Below are 18,939 nucleotides of genomic sequence, written 5' to 3'. Positions count from 1 at the left end.
CCAGGAGCTGACCAAGACTGTAGCTGCCCTGGCCAAGACCGTGCAGTCTCTGCAAGTGACCCCATCGCCTGCAAGACTCGAGTTGGCCTCCAGCCCAGATGACGTCCCCTGGATGCGACAGAGGAGGATTCCGCCGACCCGAGGCAGAGACACAGACCGGTATGATTCAACGGGACAACCGATCTGCCGCCGCTGCAGCCAGGCGGGCCACATTGCACGACGCTGTCCTTTAAATGGGCCGAGCCTGGGGCCAGGAGCCAACCCCCAGGTGTGAGGAAGCCCGGCTCAACCCCCAGCCGCAGCAAGTATGTGGGAGGACGCCCGGTCCTTCCTATTGTGCTGGATGGGATCCCTTTGAATGCCCTCCTGGATACGGGGTCCCAGGTAACAACCATCCCCTACAAACTGTACAAAAGATATTGGGCTGATTCAGACATTGACCATGGCCCAGATGATGATTTAACAATTGTGGCCAGTAATGGTCAGCCCTTACCCCAAATTGGGTACAAAGAAGTAACCATTAAAGTGCGGCGGGTAGAATTGCCATGTCAGGGGATGATAATTGTAGATATAGATCGCAAAGAATCTGAACCACTGCTAACCATTGGTACAAATGTGATAGAAAATTGTATTGCCGAAGTGATAATTTTGTTGCAACAGGCGTCTGAAACCGCCAGCTCCGGGCAGCAGCGTGCCCTACAGAGGGAGATCAGAGCCCTGATGAGGAGGCAGCAGGTAGAGCTGGCCGGAGGAGAAATTGGCAGTGTGAGGGTAAGTGATCCCCTCCCCATTGCAATACCCCCAAGAAGTGAAATGTTGATATGGTGTCGGGCAGCAATAGGCCTCAAGGGTCAGGATTACCATGCCTTGGTAGAACCGGTGTATTCAGACAGTAGGCCGGGAGTCCTGGTAGCCAGAGGGGTAGCAGACGTCCGCAAGGGGAGAGTGCCCGTCCGGGTCCTGAATTGTGGGGAGGAGGAGGCCAAATTGCCCCGGTACGCCACTGTAGCAAAACTGTACACTGTCAGCAACAATACCATCAAAGCAGTGGAACCCTTGATCCCGTCCGACCAGGCGGAAGACAATGGCTCCAAGGGGCAGCTGGAAGACTGGTGCCAAAACTTACATGTGGGCACCGACTCCACCCCCTCACACCAAAAGCATGGGGTTTACCGGGTGGTACAGGAGTACGAGCGGGTCTTCAGCAAACACCCCCTAGATTTTGGGCAGGTGAAAGGGGTTAAACATCAAATCCCCACGGGTGATCATCATGCCATTAAAGAGAGATACCGCCCTGTGCCCCCCGCACAGTATCAGCGTGCCAAAGAAATGTTGCGGGAAATGAAGGAGGCTGGGGTTATCAGAGATAGTTGTAGCCCCTGGGCAGCTCCCCTAGTGCTCGTAAAGAAAAAAGATGGTACAATGAGAATGTGCGTAGATTACAGGCAAATTAACCGCATTACACATAAAGATGCTTATCCACTGCCCAGAATAGAGGAGTCACTAACAGCCTTAAAGTCAGCTAACTATTTCTCCACCTTGGATCTCACCAGTGGGTATTGGCAGGTTCCCGTGGCAGAGGCGGACAAGGAGAAGACTGCATTCACGACACCAATGGGCCTCTGTGAGTTCAACTGTATGCCATTCGGGCTCTGCAACGCTCCAGGGACATTCCAAAGGCTGATGGAGTGCTGCTTGGGCCACCACAACTTTGAAACCGTGCTGTTGTACCTGGATGACGTCATAGTCTACTCCAAGACTTATGAAGACCACCTGAGGCACTTAGCAGAGGTGTTTGAGTCCTTGTCGAAATATGGCCTGAAGATAAAGCCGTCCAAATGTCACCTCTTGAAGCCAAAGGTACAGTACCTGGGTCATGTGGTCAGCGCGGAAGGTGTGGCACCTGATCCGGAGAAAGTCACCGTAATCAAGGACTGGCCAAGACCCACCACGGTAAAGGAGGTGCGGCAGTTCCTTGGGCTGGTGGGCTACTACCGAAGGTTCATTGATGGTTTCACCAAGATAGCAGTGCCCCTTCAAGATCTCCTGGTGGGCCAGCCAAAGCAGGCTAAGAAGCAGAGCCCTCCATTTGAATGGAGCAGCCAACTAGAAACATCCTTTGTCCGGCTGAAAGGGGCTTTCACGGGAGAAGAGATTCTGGCCTACCCTGACTACAGCCAGCCGTTTGTACTGTATACAGACGCCAGCAACGTGGGACTGGGAGCAGTTCTGTCCCAGGTGCAGGGAGGTAGAGAGAGGGTGATAGCGTACGCCAGTAGGAAGCTACGGCCCACAGAAAGGAATCCAGAAAACTACAGTTCCTTCAAGCTGGAGTTCCTCGCTATTGTTTGGGCAGTGACTGAACGCTTCAAGCACTATCTGGCATCGGCTAAGTTCACCATCTTCACGGACAACAATCCGTTGACACACCTGGCAACAGCCAAGTTAGGTGCGTTGGAACAGCGATGGATGGCCCGGCTGTCTAACTTTGACTTTACCATCAAGTATCGGGCTGGCAAGAAGAATAGCAATGCTGATGCGCTGTCCAGAATGCCTCACTTACCCGAGTCTGGAGAAGACCTGGATGAACTCGAAGAGATAGAGTTACCGGCTTTCCATCACCAAGGTGTGTCCCAGTGTGAGCATGCTGTAGGAGTGAAGCGCTCGAGCCAGCACGAAGTCTCGGTCAACCCATTACTCCACCATAATTGGGAAGAGACGCAGAACGGTGACCCGGCCGTGCGATTGGTCAAAGAAAAGCTAGCACAAGCTGAGACTCATCTTGGCCCAGATGCTCCAGAAGAAGCCCAGCAGTTGTGGAAGGAGAGGGGACGGCTGTTCACCTATCAAGGCAAGCTCTGTAAGAGATATGTCAACTGGCGAACGAATGAACTCGTCTGGCAGATAGTGGTCCCACAGAGGGATGCTCCAATGGTCCTAGCAGCTTATCATGATAATGCAGGACACTTCGGGTGGAAGAAGTTGGAGACCCTACTCCGTGATCGGTTCTACTGGGTGCACATGAGAAAGACAGTCGAGAAGTGGTGCCGAGACTGTGGTCCGTGTAACCTGAGGCGGAAAGATGATGCTAGCCAGAGGTCTCCCCTACAGCCAATTGTCACGAAGCAGCCCCTGGAGTTGGTGGCTCTGGACCACGTGAAGTTAACACCAAGCCGGTCAGGTTATGTGTACGCCCTCACCATTGTGGACCATTACTCTCGGTTCCTGGTAGTAGTGCCCGTGAAGGACCAGACAGCCAGAACAGCAGCGAGAGCATTTCAGGCCTACTTTTGTCGACCTCACGGTTACCCTGAAAGGGTACTGACTGATCAGGGTCCTGCATTCGAGGCAGAAGTGTTCCAAGAGTTCTGTAACCTGTACGGTTGTAAGAAAATCAGAACCACACCGTACCACCCCCAAACCAATGGATTGTGCGAGAAGATGAACCATGTGGTTATTGACATGCTCAAGACTCTACCTTTGGAAGAAAGAAACCAATAGCCAGAAAAGTTACCAGATCTGGTAGACTTGTACAACCATATCCCGGTAAATTCGACCAACTGCAGCCCTGCTTACCTGATGCGAGCCAGACCTGGCAAGTTACCTGTAGACTTTGAGATGGGGACTGTGTCACCTGAGGCGGTTCAGGAAATGGAAGATCGGGATACAGAGCGGCAGCAGCGGTACCGTAAGGTCCAGGAATGCGTAGAGAGGGCCCTGTCTCAAGCAAGAATGAGACAAGAGCAGCATTACAATCAAACAGCCCCAGCAACTCCCTTAGCACCTGGAGAACAAGTCCTCAAGAAGAAGCGGAGGACGCATAAATTGGATGATCAGTGGGAAAACGAGCCCTACACCATTATCCCCTCCAACTTTGACAACAGTAAGGTATGCCTCATAAGCAAGGATGAAGGCAAGACCTATCAAGCAGTCTCTCGAGACCGCCTGAAAGCGTGCCCTGAACGGTGCAGAATCCAAAGAGAAATGGAAGAAGTACAAGGAAGTCCCCAAAGTCAAGAGAAAGAGGGGGAGATGATCCAAACAATCCTTGGAAAATTCCCCAAAACTTGGACCCGAATAAACAATGCCATAGTGGTACCAGTTTTGACGTTTCCGCAGTTGGTCGAGCCAGAAACAGAAGAGGTTCCGGATCCACCTAAAGAACCGTCCGCTCCAACACGAGATGACACGCCAGCACTGGAACAGGAGGATCAACCCCCTGTCAGTGGTGAACCTGTCATACCCTTGGCGACTCTTAGACCACATAGGCAATCATCACGCTTACCTATCGGGGTTAGGCCTACCTGTAGTGCTGAGGTAGAAGACACACCAAGTAGTCAGGGGCAAACACCAGAGCTACGCAGGTCTCAACGCAGCACTCGGGGACAACCCCCTCCAAGGTATAGAGAGTCAACTGTATAAGGGAAAAAGAAAGAGTACTTATTAGAATGTAAATAGTTATGCGAAATGTCTGTAATGTTGTGTACCAAAATGTTTTTCTTTTTCTTTGATTGCGAAAATGGACAACTGGGCCACTGGACTATGGGTGGCCAACACCTAAATTGTTCATAGTTAGCACCAGTGTGCTCAACACCCCTGAAGAAAAACCCGTCCGGCGTGCATAGAGTGGGGTCATCAATGCTCTGACGCACGCCCAGAGCCTACGTTGAGGGTTTGATCGCGGCGGGTCCCCCATGGAGCAGTGTAATGGACGCCCGGCAGGGAGCCACACTGGACTCTTATAGTAATGTTTAAGTTTGTAACGTTCAAGTAATGCGCCTCCCATAATGGGATGAAATGTTCTAACATGTCATGTTTGTTTCTACAGTCCGGGAGTACTGAATTTAACTAAGGGGGAGTGTGGCGCCCCAGGACCTGGTCGCCACAACAGCATTGCCCTCCCAAAGGGTTAATGCTGAGCCTGGAGGTAATTGGGAGATCTATTGGCCAGTAAGTTAACACCCAACACAGTTCTCCCTCCGGACAGCAGAGGGAGCTCTGAACCTGGAATTTCGGGGAGGATTCCTTAAGTCTGGCTGGAGGGAGGAAGTAGTGGTTAGTCTGTAGACAGGAGTGAAAGAGGACAGACGGAGAGTAGTGCTGCCTTGTAGAACTGGGGCCTAGAGCTGGAATAGCTTGGCCCAGTGAAGCAAGAGGTGCAGAGAGGCACAGAAGAGACTCGGACATCGGAGTCTGTGGTTGCCAGGGCATAAAATCCATCCCTGGTAGCTGAATCCGGAGGGCAGGAGAGCTGCAAGCCCCCTGGCCCAGAAGTAATCTGAAGGTACAGCTGCATTCCAAGGGCCCGGTGTGGACTCCAGCAGAGAAGCACCAGAGAGGGCCTGCGCAGTCTACCACACAGAAAAAGGGACGAACCACCAGTCCCAGCAGCAAGAGGGCAATTGCGAACCCAAAGTGCAGTGTCCTAAAACAGCAAAGAAAGATTAGGGAGTAGGCCTCATACTCAACTGGCCAAAGATCACCCCAGGCACTTCCAGGCCGGCCGGACCATCTTTACCATCTGTGACAGTCTCCCTGGACTAAAGTTCTGCCGAGTAAAAGAGGAGAAGGTAAAGAGACTACCGTTTGTGCCTGTTTCTTTCATTGCTTGTCGGCCCTGCACCGTGTTAGTCACACAACACCATAGACTTCCACAAGCACCAACTGTGTCCCGGGGCACCGCTCCACCTGTGGGGAGCAGTATCACCATTGCTGCCACTTCATCACCCCGGAGGCCTTACACAGCAGCGGCGGCTTAATAGCCGCATACCACAGGTGGCGTCACGAACACAAACTTAAAGTCGTCAGCCACATATTCTACTGACACCCACCAGGGCCACGGAGCCGGGCCCAGCCACCACTGACTACCACCGGACTAGTCCGGCCCGGCACCGGGTGTCCCATAGCCCTGGGGTGGGCGAGTCAACTTTTGGCGTCACGAACAGGATTTCGTGCCCGGTCACACCGGGTACTGTGCGCCTGCAGGAATTGTGCTTAAAAGACTGTGTACTGTCTGCAAACCGCCGCCGCCATTAGCCTCGCCGAGCGCAGGAAGAAGGGGGGCGTGCCTGACAAAGAGCGCGAAGGGAGCGCGCCATCAGAGCAGAGCGCTGTTAACCCCGCGCGACCCGGAAGGAAATTTGAAAAGTGAACGGAGCCTGGTAAGGTTCACTAAGGGGGAGGAAGGTGTCCGACTCAGAGGGAGAGCAGGTGGCTGCCATAGCCCGAGACGCCGCAGCACCAGCCGAAGCAATCCCGTCTGGACCCCTGAGACTATGTTTTGAGGCTATGTTTTGAGGAAAAATTTTAATCCCGCGCTTTACAGTTATTCGCCAAAAAACCTGCCTCCATTAAAGTGAATGGAGCTGGGAGCCACAGTGCAGCCAGAACTTCAGAAGAATGCGCAGCCACGCCCTTATATGGAATGTTGGCATGTCACAATGCAGCCAGGGACAGAGACAGACACAGACAGGGAAAGAGGCAGACACAGACAGGGTAAGAAACAGACATAGACAGGGTAAGAGACAGACACAAAGAGAGAGACACATACAAAGAGACAGACTGACAGGGAAAGAGACAGACTGACAGGGAAAGAGAGGGAAAGAGAGACAGGTTAAGAGACAGACACAGACATGTAAAGAGACAGACACAGATAAAGAGACAGAGACAGACACAGGGAAACAGACAGACCGGGAAAGAAAGGGAAAGAGACAGACAGGGTAAGAGACAGACAAAGACAGGTAAAGAGACAGAAAAAGAGACAGACACAGGGAAAGAGACAGAAGGAAAGAGGGAAAGAGACAGACAGGGAAAGTGACAGAGATAGATAGACAGAAAGGGAAAGAGATTGAGACAGACGGAAAAAGAGACAGAGACAGTCAGAGACAGACAGGGAAAGAGACAGACAGACAAAGAGAGAGAGAGAGAGACAGAAAGATATATACAGAGGGGGAGACAGACATTATAATTACATTTATAGCTATTTGTTTTGTGGTTTTTGTGTGCAGAATACATTTTTGCTAATACATTCTATTTTGTTAACAGCAGTTATTAACCCGGGCGAAGCCTGGTAGTACAGCTAGTTGTAAATAAACCTGAAGCACTCTGACATGTATAAATAACCTCCTGACAGCTATTGCTAGAAGCCCTGTGCCCAAAACAGCAGCACAAAAGATAATGCAGAGTTATAGGTAGCTACAACACCAGAAGCAAGCGGTACTGTGGGTCACAGGGATACAACCCAAAGGTCTGAAGGCAGGCACAGGTGGGGTGGATGAAGAATGCTCAGGGTGAGCGGGCCGTCGCGTATTGCCGCCTGAGCGGCTTCCTCAGGGAAAGTGACAATTAGGACACAAAGCGGTGTACTATATACATGGATTAATTAATTAATTACACTAACCTGTGCAATCGAATGAGGACAAAATCTAAGAGGTTAGCCAAAAACGAGTCATGCATACGGTCAGAGCAGCATTGTTGATCCGAAAAATACATGACCTCTCTCATGCCCTCAATGTGACGGATGTTGGTGTAAAGAGATTCAATGTCACAGGTCTTTAATATTAGTTTTGGTGGTAGCCAGCAGGGTCCTGTCGTGCTCTAGAAGCATGTTAATCAATATACTTGAGCATTTCAATAGGCCTTGCTCCCAGGTGTCCTGGAAGGCTACCGAGGGCTCCCATGCTGGGAAGATGTTAACACGAAAACCCCGTGGAACAATACCAGCCCTGAGGTATTCCTCAAGGCTGCGTATGTTCCACCAAAGGAGTGTCCCTGTTTTGTGAGCTGATGTAAGATCAGAGGTCAATAGAGAAAACTCATCCGAGACCTGGGGAACAACTCAATGAGTGAAGATGTTATCTGAGTGACCCTGCCAGGCGGCCTCCCTGGAATCCCAATCCATACGAAATATTTGAACACGCTGCCCAGACTGCAGAAAGATGATTATATGGACAACCACAGAGAAAAAAGTGTACACAATGCACAGAAGTATTATCTCAACAAAAAGATTTTTTTGTTGCAAATATCTTGTATAATAACACGGTGTGCTGCTCCAAGAAAGTACCTTCCACACCCAGGAGTGGGGGGACGGGTACAAAAGAGTAGTCAACAAGGCAAAAGATGGAAGCGCACCACAATCATAAAGAAATGAGGAATAAGATATAAACACAAGGGTGCTATCTGGTGCAGTAAAGAAACATGTAGCAGCACAAGAGAGAAAAAGCAAAGAAATTTGCATACCGTTGTAGGTTATTTGAGATATTTTTGCATATCTCTATTTCAATAATAATATACAAGATGCTATCTTTCTCAAATATATGGCTTCACCTGTATAGGAGCCTTGTATTTGCGCATTAGCAGCATTTATTACTATCATGTATGCGGTCAGCGTTTTCTCATTAGCATTTTTGCTTCTGCTGCCTTTTTGACTGCTATGCCTCTCCATAGAATATCACTGCGCATGCGCTAAGATGGCGCTGCCCAGTGCTTACGTTGCATATACAGTTAGGTCCAGAAATATTTGGACAGTGACACAATTTTCGCGAGCTGGGCTCTGCATGCCACCACATTGGATTTGAAATGAAACCTCTACAACAGAATTCAAGTGCAGATTGTAACGTTTAATTTGAAGGTTTGAACAAAAATATCTGATAGAAATTGTAGGAATTGTCACATTTCTTTACAAACATTCCACATTTTAGGAGGTCAAAAGAAATTGGACAAATAAACCAAACCCAAACAAAATATTTTTATTTTCAATATTTTGTTGCGAATCCTTTGGAGGCAATCACTGCCTTAAGTCTGGAACCCATGGACATCACCAAACGCTGGGTTTCCTCCTTCTTAATGCTTTGCCAGGCCTTTACAGCCGCAGCCTTCAGGTCTTGCTTGTTTGTGGGTCTTTCCGTCTTAAGTCTGGATTTGAGCAAGTGAAATGCATGCTCAATTGGGTTAAGATCTGGTGATTGACTTGGCCATTGCAGAATGTTCCACTTTTTTGCACTCATGAACTCCTGGGTAGCTTTGGCTGTATGCTTGGGGTCATTGTCCATCTGTACTATGAAGCGCCGTCCGATCAACTTTGCGGCATTTGGCTGAATCTGGGCTGAAAGTATATCCCGGTACACTTCAGAATTCATCCGGCTACTCTTGTCTGCTGTTATGTCATCAATAAACACAAGTGACCCAGTGCCATTGAAAGCCATGCATGCCCATGCCATCACGTTGCCTCCACCACGTTTTACAGAGGATGTGGTGTGCCTTGGATCATGTGCCGTTCCCTTTCTTCTCCAAACTTTTTTCTTCCCATCATTCTGGTACAGGTTGATCTTTGTCTCATCTGTCCTTAGAACACTTTTCCAGAACTGAGCTGGCTTCATGAGGTGTTTTTCAGCAAATGTAACTCTGGCCTGTCTATTTTTGGAATTGACAGATACACCTACTTCACTGAGAGTGTTCTGGACTTCAGTTGATGTTGTGAACGGGTTCTTCTTCACTAAAGAAAGTATGCGGCGATCATCCACCACTGTTGTCATCCGTGGACGCCCAGGCCTTTTTGAGTTCCCAAGCTCACCAGTCAATTCCTTTTTTCTCAGAATGTACCCGACTGTTGATTTTGCTACTCCAAGCATGTCTGCTATCTCTCTGATGGATTTTTTCTTTTTTGTCAGCCTCAGGATGTTCTGCTTCACCTCAATTGAGAGTTCCTTAGACCGCATGTTGTCTGGTCAAAGCAACAGCTTCCAAATGCAAAACCACACACCTGTAATCAACCCCAGACCTTTTAACTACTTCATTGATTACAGGTTAACGAGGGAGACGCCTTCAGAGTTAATTGCAGCCCTTAGAGTCCCTTGTCCAATTACTTGTGGTCCCTTGAAAAAGAGGAGGCTATGCATTACAGAGCTATGATTCCTAAACCCTTTCTCCGATTTGGATGTGAAAACTCTCATATTGCAGCTGGGAGTGTGCACTTTCAGCCCATATTATATATATAATTGTATTTCTGAACATGTTTTTGTAAACAGCTAAAATAACAAAACTTGTGTCACTGTCCAAATATTTCTGGACCTAACTGTATTGGACTGCACAGGTTAGTGTAATTAATTAATCCATATATATAGTACACCGGTTTGTGTCCTAACGTCACTTTCCCTGAGGAAGCCGCTCAGGCGGTGATACGCGTCGGCCCGCTCACCCTGAGCATTTTTCATCTGTGACACCCTGGCAAAACCAGGGAGTCACAGATAGGCCCCTGCACAACACCATCCCCTACTTCCACTTAGGAAACACACAGCCGACCTGAAACCCTAGTCACCCCCCTTAGGGAAAGATAGTCACACCAGTGAGTGGGACCAGACTGTTGGACACGCCCACCCATGGGTCTAGACAGCCCGGGGCGGGAAAACAGTTAGTCTAGTTAGTAGTTCAGTTTGGAGAGGAGTGTGGGCTGGAGCTAGGTGTAGCTCCAGCAGAGGAAGTTCAAGTTGAACGGTGCCAGCGTAGGAGCCCTGGTACCTTGGCTAGGAGGCAGACGGTGGTCTCCGTCAGCAGGAGATGGAAAGATGGCTCAACAGAACCGAGGTGGACCGGGACAGGGTTGTAGCCCACCGGTACCGACACTGGGAACTGACCCAGAAACCGGAGCACAAAGGGGGGTACTCGGACCCTGAAGCCAGGACCGGAAACCAGCGGCCTGGTTAATTAACCGATTGAGGCCAGGACTAGAGGTCCTGTCCCACCCACCCTGTCCCTCATAGAAGACAACAGCCCACCGATAGGGATAGGAGGTCACCGCTAGGGCCCATAGATCCCACGGGCCAGCGTCTGCGGGCACGGCTCCTTAGGCCACATCCAGCCGGGAGCGGACTCCTGAGTTTCAGACTAGGAAGTCCACTTTACACAAAACAGTGCAGAGGAAAAGGATAGAGACCACCAGCCCGGGTGGGGGACCTGAATGCAACCGGCCGCGGCACCGGCAACCAGCACCTTGGTTTACCGGAGACTCGTGTGATTCATTGATTGTGAGTAATCAAGCATCCCCTGCCGTCGCTATACCCTGCACAGAGACACTGGGTCCCGGGGCAACCATCCCTGCCCACGGAGGGGTTAACATCTAGCTGCCACAGCATCTCCCCGGGGTGCCCCATAACAGCAGCGGTGGTGTCCCACCTAACCACACACCGTGGGTGGCGTCACGAACTTAATACGGCCTAGCCCGTATATCTACGTCTCCCCTTTTTATTCGGCGTGTCCGCGAGACCCCCGGGTCCGGAGACCCTCGAGCCACCACCGCAGAAGGCCCGGATCCGAGCAGCGACGGCTGCTGGCACGGGGGCGGCACACATCCACCCCACCTGTGCCTGCCTTCAGACCTTTGGGTTGTATCCCTGTGACCCACAGTACCGCTTGCTTCGGTTTCCCATATGGTATTGTAGCTACCTATAGCTCTGCATTATTTTTTGTGCTGCCGTTTTGGGCACGGGGCTTTTAGCATTAGCTGTCAGGAGGTTATTTATATCTTTCAGTGCTTCAGGTTTATTTACAATACAGTTTTTTCATCCCTGTGAGACTTTGTATAAGTGATATACTTGTAATCTATATATGCCATCCATACAATTGTGATCTTCTCCATGCACTTGTGTGCACTTATCTATGGGTATTGCAGCCATTTATAGCTCTGTTATTACTGCCTGTGCATGTTCTGGACATGTTGTTCGCCATCAGCTGCCAGGGTGCCACCTATACCCACTAGTGTGTTCCATGCTTAATATACATAACAGGTTTCCCCTCTGTGATACTCCGCATGGCTGCGCCCTGTGTGGCTACATCATTAACCCTTAGACCATTATCTCTGGTGTATCAGTATAATTGAGATAGTTTTCATACAATTGTGTTTTTTGATGCATACAAGTTCACATCATTTTTTTCTCCCTCCGCATTTTGGTTTACTGATGGGACGCTGCCTGATCAGTATTTGAGTTTCACCTTGCTGTTTTCCAACCCCTTATACTCTACATTGCATGTTGGCACAGGGATACATATCATGGTGATCATTATTGTTGTCTTACCTTACATGTCATGATTGGGGTTTCTCAGGGTGAACGGACCCCCCCTTTTTTTCTTTGTCTATTGTACAAATTTTAAGTGTTTTTGATATTTGTTTTTGGTACATAATAAAGGTGTCTGTCTGATTTAAATAGCGTGGTGTGCATCTGTTCTATGTGCAGTAGCTTTTTCTCTCTTGTGCTGCTTCAGGGAATGTCATAGACTATGTTTTGGGGGGAAATTGTAACCCCACTCTTTACAGTTATTCGCCAAAAAACCTGCTTCCATTAAAGGCAATGGAGCTGGAAGCCACAATGCAGCCAGAACTTCAGAAGAATGTTGGCATGTCACAATGCAGCCAGGGAAAGAGACAGACAGAGACAGACACACGAAAAGAGACAGGCAAATAGACAGACAAAGAGACAGACAGGCAAAGAGACAAAGAGACAGACAAAGAGACAGACAAAGAGACAGAAAGGGAAAGAGACTGACAAGAGACAGATAGAGATAGACAAGGAAAGAGACAGACAGGGAAAGAGACACACAGACAGGAAAAGAGAGAGACAGACAGGGAAAGAGAAATATAGGCAGAGGCAGACAAAGAGACAGACAGGGAAAGACAGGGAAAGAGATAAAGAGAGATACAGACAGGGAAATAGAGAGACAGACAGGGAAAGATGTGCCGCCCCAGTCCCAAAGAGCCCGGCTGCTCGGATCCGGATCCGCAGTGTGGCTCGAGGGATTCTATCGGACCCGGGGGTCGCGCGGACACTTCAAATAAAAGGGGACGTATTTGTACAGGATTTGCCGTAAACTGTCTGAGTCGCCACCCACGGTGTGTGGTGAAATGTGGCACCACCGATGCTGTTGTGGGGTACCCGGGGGCAATGGGATGGCAACTGGTTGTTAACCCCTCTGTGGGAAAGGTTGAATGCCCCGGGGCCCAGTGTCTCTATGCTGAGGATGGTGACTGCAGGGGCTGGCATGCCCAGTCAGACCGGGGGATGTTAGTTAAATCACGATTGAATGAATCACACAAGTCCAATGGTAAACCAAGGTGCTGGTGGCTCGCCGCCACGGCCGGGTGTAAATGGTCCTACACCCGGGCTGATGGTCTGTGTCACTTTCCTCTGCACTGTGTTTGATGTGGTGGACTTTGTTGGGATCCTTGCCCGCTGACGCTGACCCTTGGGATCTACCGGGCCCTGGTGGATGCCCTATCCCCCACTGTGGGTGGTTGTCTGCTTTTGGGACTTTGGTTGGGACAGGACCTATAATCCTGCCCTCAATTGGTTATTTAGCTAGGCCGTTGGCTCCGGTCCTGGCTTCAGGGTCCAAGTACCCCCTCTGTGCATGGTTTCTGGGTCGGTTCTCTGGTGTCGGTACCGGCGGGCTTCAACCCTTTCCCGGTCCACCTCGGATCTCCGGCAGCCGTCTTCCTGTCTCCTGACAGACACGGACCACCGTCTGCCACCTAGCCAGTACGCCGGGGCTCCAACCCTGACGCCTTTCCTTTCTGACTCTCCACTTCACCTCCGCCTTCAACCTTGAACTCCCACTTTCAACTCCACTCAACTTAACTTAACTACTGCTTTTTCCTGCCCTGGGTTCTCTAGACCCCTAGGTGGGCATTCTCCATCCGCCTGGTCCCGCCCACTGGTGTGCCTTTCCTACCCTGGGGGGGAGTGACTAAGGTTTGGTTGGCTAGGTGTAACCCTGTGAGGGAAGGTGTTATGCGGGGGCCTATTCTGTGTGACTACCTGGTTTTGCCAGGGTGTCACAAAGAGATAAAGAGAGATACAGACAGGAAAATACAGAGAGACAGACAGGGAAAAAGATAGAGAGAGACAGACATAGAAAGAGACAGACAGACAAAGAGAAAGAGAGACAGACAGGAAAAGAGATAGTGAGAGAGACCGAGAAAGACAGACAGAGAAAGAGACAGAAAGGGAAAGAGAGAGACAAGAAAAGAGATAGACAGAGACAGAAAGGGAAAGAGACAGACATTGAAAGAGACACACAGACAGGGAAAGAGAGAGAAACAGACAGACAAAGAGAAAGAGAGACAGACAGGAAAAGAGATAGTGGGAGAGACAGAGAAAGACAGACAGAGAGGGAGACAGACAGAGACTGGGAGAGAACGTAGAGAAATACTTTGGCGTAGTGTTGGGGCTCTATTGCATTGATCAATTCAGTAGCTAAATTTCTCTTGATTCATATGTTCATGGCAGTAATGCAGATTCCATTTTTCACATATTCACTCTTGCATATAGCTATTGGGTTTTTCAAGTCAGTATTCACACAGCAGTTTCTGCTATTTCATGTATTCCCCTTACATAGTCACTGGTGTGCATACCTTATCTCCCCATAGTGATGTTTTTTTAGGTTTTTGCACCCAGTTCGGACTTAGAATGGTGTTCCAAACGTTATTCCTATTTGTTAGTATTTTTTCGTTTGTGAACCCTCCCCAACCACACCTATTGCCAATCCATATCATACGCATAAATAGCCTGTGTCTCAGCTTCCCATACACGGTAGGTTTTTTAACTGCATGAGAGGACACACACAAGCTAGGGACCCCAACGTAGAGAAATACTTTGGCGTAGTGTTGGGGCTCTATTGCATTGATCAATTCAGTAGCTAAATTTCTCTTGATTCATATGTTCATGGCAGTAATGCAGATTCCATTTTTCACATTTTCACTCTTACATATAGCTATTGGATTTTTCAAGTCAGTATTCACACAGCAGTTTCTGCTATTCCATGTATTCCCCTTACATAGTCACTGGTGTGCATACCTTATCTCCCCATAGTGATGTTTTTTTAGGTTTTTGCACCCAGTTCGGACTTAGAATGGTGTTCCAAACGTTATTCCTATTTGTTAGTATTTTTTCGTTTGTGAACCCTCCCCAACCACACCTATTGCCAATCCACATGATACGTATATATAGCCTGGGTCTCAGCTTCCCATACACGGTAGGTTTTTTAACTGCATGAGAGGACACACACAAGCTAGGGACCCCAACGTAGAGAAATACTTTGGCGTAGTGTTGGGGCTCTATTGCATTGATCAATTCAGTAGCTAAATTTCTCTTGATTCATATGTTCATGGCAGTAATGCAGATTCCATTTTTCACATATTCACTCTTGCATATAGCTATTGGATTTTTCAAGTCAGTATTCACACAGCAGTTTCTGCTATTCCATGTATTCCCCTTACATAGTCACTGGTGTGCATACCTTATCTCCCCATAGAGACTGGGAGAGAGACAGTTACTATCCCGGGCAACGCCGGATACTACAGATAGCTAAAGATAAAAGTATATAATATATATAATGCTAACTAAAGGTAGTGTGCAATATAAAATAGGAATCTAATAACATAAACATCCCATGTTAAAATAAGAGCAATACAAGTTTATACACTGACATCACGAATCACAAATAAGTAAAGGAGACCAAGTAAGAAGTGAATAATAGATAATACCAAACAACAAAGTATACGACAATTTAGGGAAAGTGAGATAAACATTCATTATTAAAGAGAAAAACAGTAAAAGCAGGGACATGGGCTGGGAATAGTAGTACTAATATAATCAGATATGGTGATAAGGATACCGAACAAATGTTTAAATAAAAAACATAAAGCAATATTGAATAAAAAAGAATGAGATAAATGAAATGAACGTTAATCTAAAATGCTGGGGCTTGTGATACTACATAGACAAACATGGAATATATCCATTTTTATTCTCATTATAGGTTCATTGTGATTGATGGTGGTCCCAGCGGTGGGTGGACGATGGTCAGGTGGGATTCTGTGAATAGGTGACAAATGTCTGTAGAGAACTGTTGGATTAAAGTCTCTGTTTTGCCTTCAGTGACAAGATAGTGACAGGGAAAGGGATCGGCCGCATACGTGTGTATAGTTTTGCCCAATATATCTTATATTTCAATAACATCTTGAGCTTTTGATATTTCATAACATTTTAGTTCCACTCACCTAAGTACTGCTGACAGACATAATCAAGCTCTGTCCCTCCTACAATAAATTTGGGATCCTTCACTATATCCTGCAAAATTAAACATGTATTTATTTATGTATTTTGTCACAATTTATCTAACCAAGTGACTATATTTTTCGCAAGATATAATTTACAATAATTGCCAAATACAGCCAATAAGACCTGGTCACCAGTGGTGAGCGAGCGTGCACGGCATTGCTTGGTACTCAGTCAAGCATTGGGCTGCTTGAGACACTCGATACTCGAGTATTCTTGTACTCGAGCGCCATGCTCGAGTCTCTGTCCCGCATGTTTTGTGGCATTTTTCAGCCTCTAAACATGCAGGGATTTCCTGCCAATTATGGTAATGCTGTACCTGTACGCTGCTGTCATTACTATGATTGGTCAGCCCGCATAGCATCATCGGATCTAAATAAGTGATGCCACGCTTACCGTGCTATACCTGGAAATAGTATAGGGAGAGGATCTGCTGGAGAAGGGACTGTGTGTTATAGTGTGACAGTACCTGCTGGTGCAACATTAAACCAACAGTCTTTTTCAGGCTAATTGAAATATATTCTATTTTATACTAATACCACTCATAGCTGCATTTAGTATAGGGCAAGCTGCTGGAGTAGGGATAGCGTATTACAGGCCTTTAGGCAGGGATTCTAACCTTACATACCATGCTGCTAATACGTAAAAAATCTATTACTGTATATTACCTAATAATACCGCTCTTATCTGAATTTAGTGTGGGGCAAGCTGTTGGAGGAGGGATGGTGTATTAGAGGTCCGTAGACAGGGATTCTAGTCTTACAAACCATGCTGCTGATTCCTGAAAAATCTATTTTATTCTCTAATAGTAATGCTCTTGGCTCCATTTAGTATAGGGCAAGCTGTTGGAGTAGGAATAATGTATTGAAGGCCTATAGGCAGGGATTCTAGCCTTACAGACTGTGCTACTGATACCTAAAAAATCTATTCTCTAATGCTGCTCTTAGCTGCATTTAGTGTAGGGCAAACTGCTGAAGTAGGGGTAGTTTATTAGAGGCCTGTAGCAAGGACTCTAGCCTTATAGACTGTGCTGATGATACCTAAAAAATGTATTCTATTCTCCAATAATATTGTTCTGAGCTTCAAATATCGTCAACTGAGCTTCTCGAGTAGGGATAGTGTCTTACAGGCCTGCAGGCAGGGATTCTAGCCTTAAGGCCGCTTTACACGCTGCAATATTGTGACCGATATCGCTAGCATGCACACCCGCCCCCATCGTTTTTGCGTCACGGGAAATTCGCTGCTCGTGGCGCACAAAATCGCGCGGACCCGTCACACGGACTTACCTGCTCTGTGACGTCGCTGTGACCGGCGAACCGCCTCCTTTCTAAGGGGGCGGTTCGTTCAGCGTTACAGCAACATCACTGCAGCGTCACTGAATCGCCACCCAATAGAAGTGGAGGGGCGGTGATGAGCGGGACGAACATCCCGACCACCTCCTTCCTTCCTCATTGCCGGCGGCCGCAGGTAAGGTGAGGTTTCTCGTACCTGCGGTGTCACACATAGCGATGTGTGCTGCGGCAGCAACGATAATCGAGAATAGGGGGGCATGTCACCGATTAGCGATTTTGAACGTTTTTGCGATGATTCAAAATCGCTCATAGGTGTCACACGCGACGACATCGCTAACGCGGCCGGATGTGCGTCACAAATTCCGTGACCCCAGCAACATCGCTTTAGCGATGTCGCAGCATGTAAAGCACCCCTTACAGTCTGTGCTGTTGATACCTAAAAATATATTCTATTATCTAATATTACCGATGTTAGCAGCATTTAGTGTAGGGCAAACTGATGGAGAAGGGAGATTGTGCCGCCCCCGTCCCAGCAGCCAGCGCTGCTCATATTCGGATCTACAGTACGGCTCGAGTGGTCCTCCGGACCCAGGGGTCGCGCGGACACTCTGAATGAAAGAGGGGACGTATTTGTACGGGATTGGTTGTAAACTGTCTGTGACGCCATCCACGGTGTGTGGTGAGATGTAGCACCACCGCTGCCGTTGCGGATTTCCCAGGGATGTTGGGCTGGCAGCTGGATGTTAACCCCTCCGTGGGTAGGGTTGGATTTCCCGGGGCCCAGTGTCTCTGTGCTGAGGGTTGGTGACTGCAGGGGCCGGTGCACCCGGCCAGGCCGGGGGTGTTACTCACGGTCAAATAAAGCACACAAGTCCTGTGGTAAACCAAGGTGATGGTGGCTGGCTGCCGCAGACGGGTGTATCTGGTCCCACACCCGGGTTGGTAGTCAAAGTCTCTCTCTCCTCTGCACTTAGTGTATTGTAGGTAGACCTTCCCGGCTTGAAACACGGGAGTCCGCTCCCGGTCCTTTGGTTGGGAGCCGTGCCCGTCTGACGCTCACCCTTGGGATCTACGGGCCCTGGCGGTTGCCCTATCCCTTTTGGTGGGTGGTTGTCTACTTTTCGGGACTTAGGTTGGGACAGGACCTATAATCCTGCCCTCAATCGGTGAATTAACCAGGCCGTCTGTGCCGGTCCTGGCTTCAGGGTCCGAGTACCCCCTCTGTGCACACGGTTTCTGGGTAGGTTCTCTGGTGTCGGTACCGGCGGGCTCCAACCCTGTCCCGGTCCACCTCGGATCTCCGGCAGCCGTCTTTCCGTCTCCTGCAGACCTTGACTACCGTCTGCCACCTAGCCAGAACGTCAGGGCTCCAACCCCGATGCCTGTCAACTAGCACCTCACTCCACTCTACTCAACTCCACTTAACTCTAACTTGAACTGACTATTTTCCCGCCCCGGGCTCTCCAGACCCCTAGGTGGGCGTTCCCCAACCAGCTGGTCCCACCCACTGGTGTGTTTGTACTTCCCTTAGGGGAGTGACT

At 48.8% G+C, this 18,939-nt stretch overlaps 1 protein-coding gene across 1 annotated transcript in view; it reads right to left on the bottom strand.

The window, feature by feature from the left end:
- Nucleotides 1-18,939, bottom strand: part of LOC142295958 (calpain-2 catalytic subunit-like) — a 109,120-nt gene that overhangs the window by 75,854 nt on the left and 14,327 nt on the right. The window contains exon 2 of the mRNA XM_075339097.1: nucleotides 16,049-16,118. Coding sequence (XP_075195212.1) covers nucleotides 16,049-16,118 — 70 coding nt within the window. The remainder of the gene's footprint in view (nucleotides 1-16,048; nucleotides 16,119-18,939) is intronic.

Source organism: Anomaloglossus baeobatrachus, chromosome 3, assembly GCF_048569485.1.
Source record: "Anomaloglossus baeobatrachus isolate aAnoBae1 chromosome 3, aAnoBae1.hap1, whole genome shotgun sequence".
Lineage (NCBI taxonomy): Eukaryota > Metazoa > Chordata > Amphibia > Anura > Aromobatidae > Anomaloglossus > Anomaloglossus baeobatrachus.
Note: the sequence above shows the minus strand (reverse complement) of the source record. Positions and strands in the feature narration are given on the sequence as shown.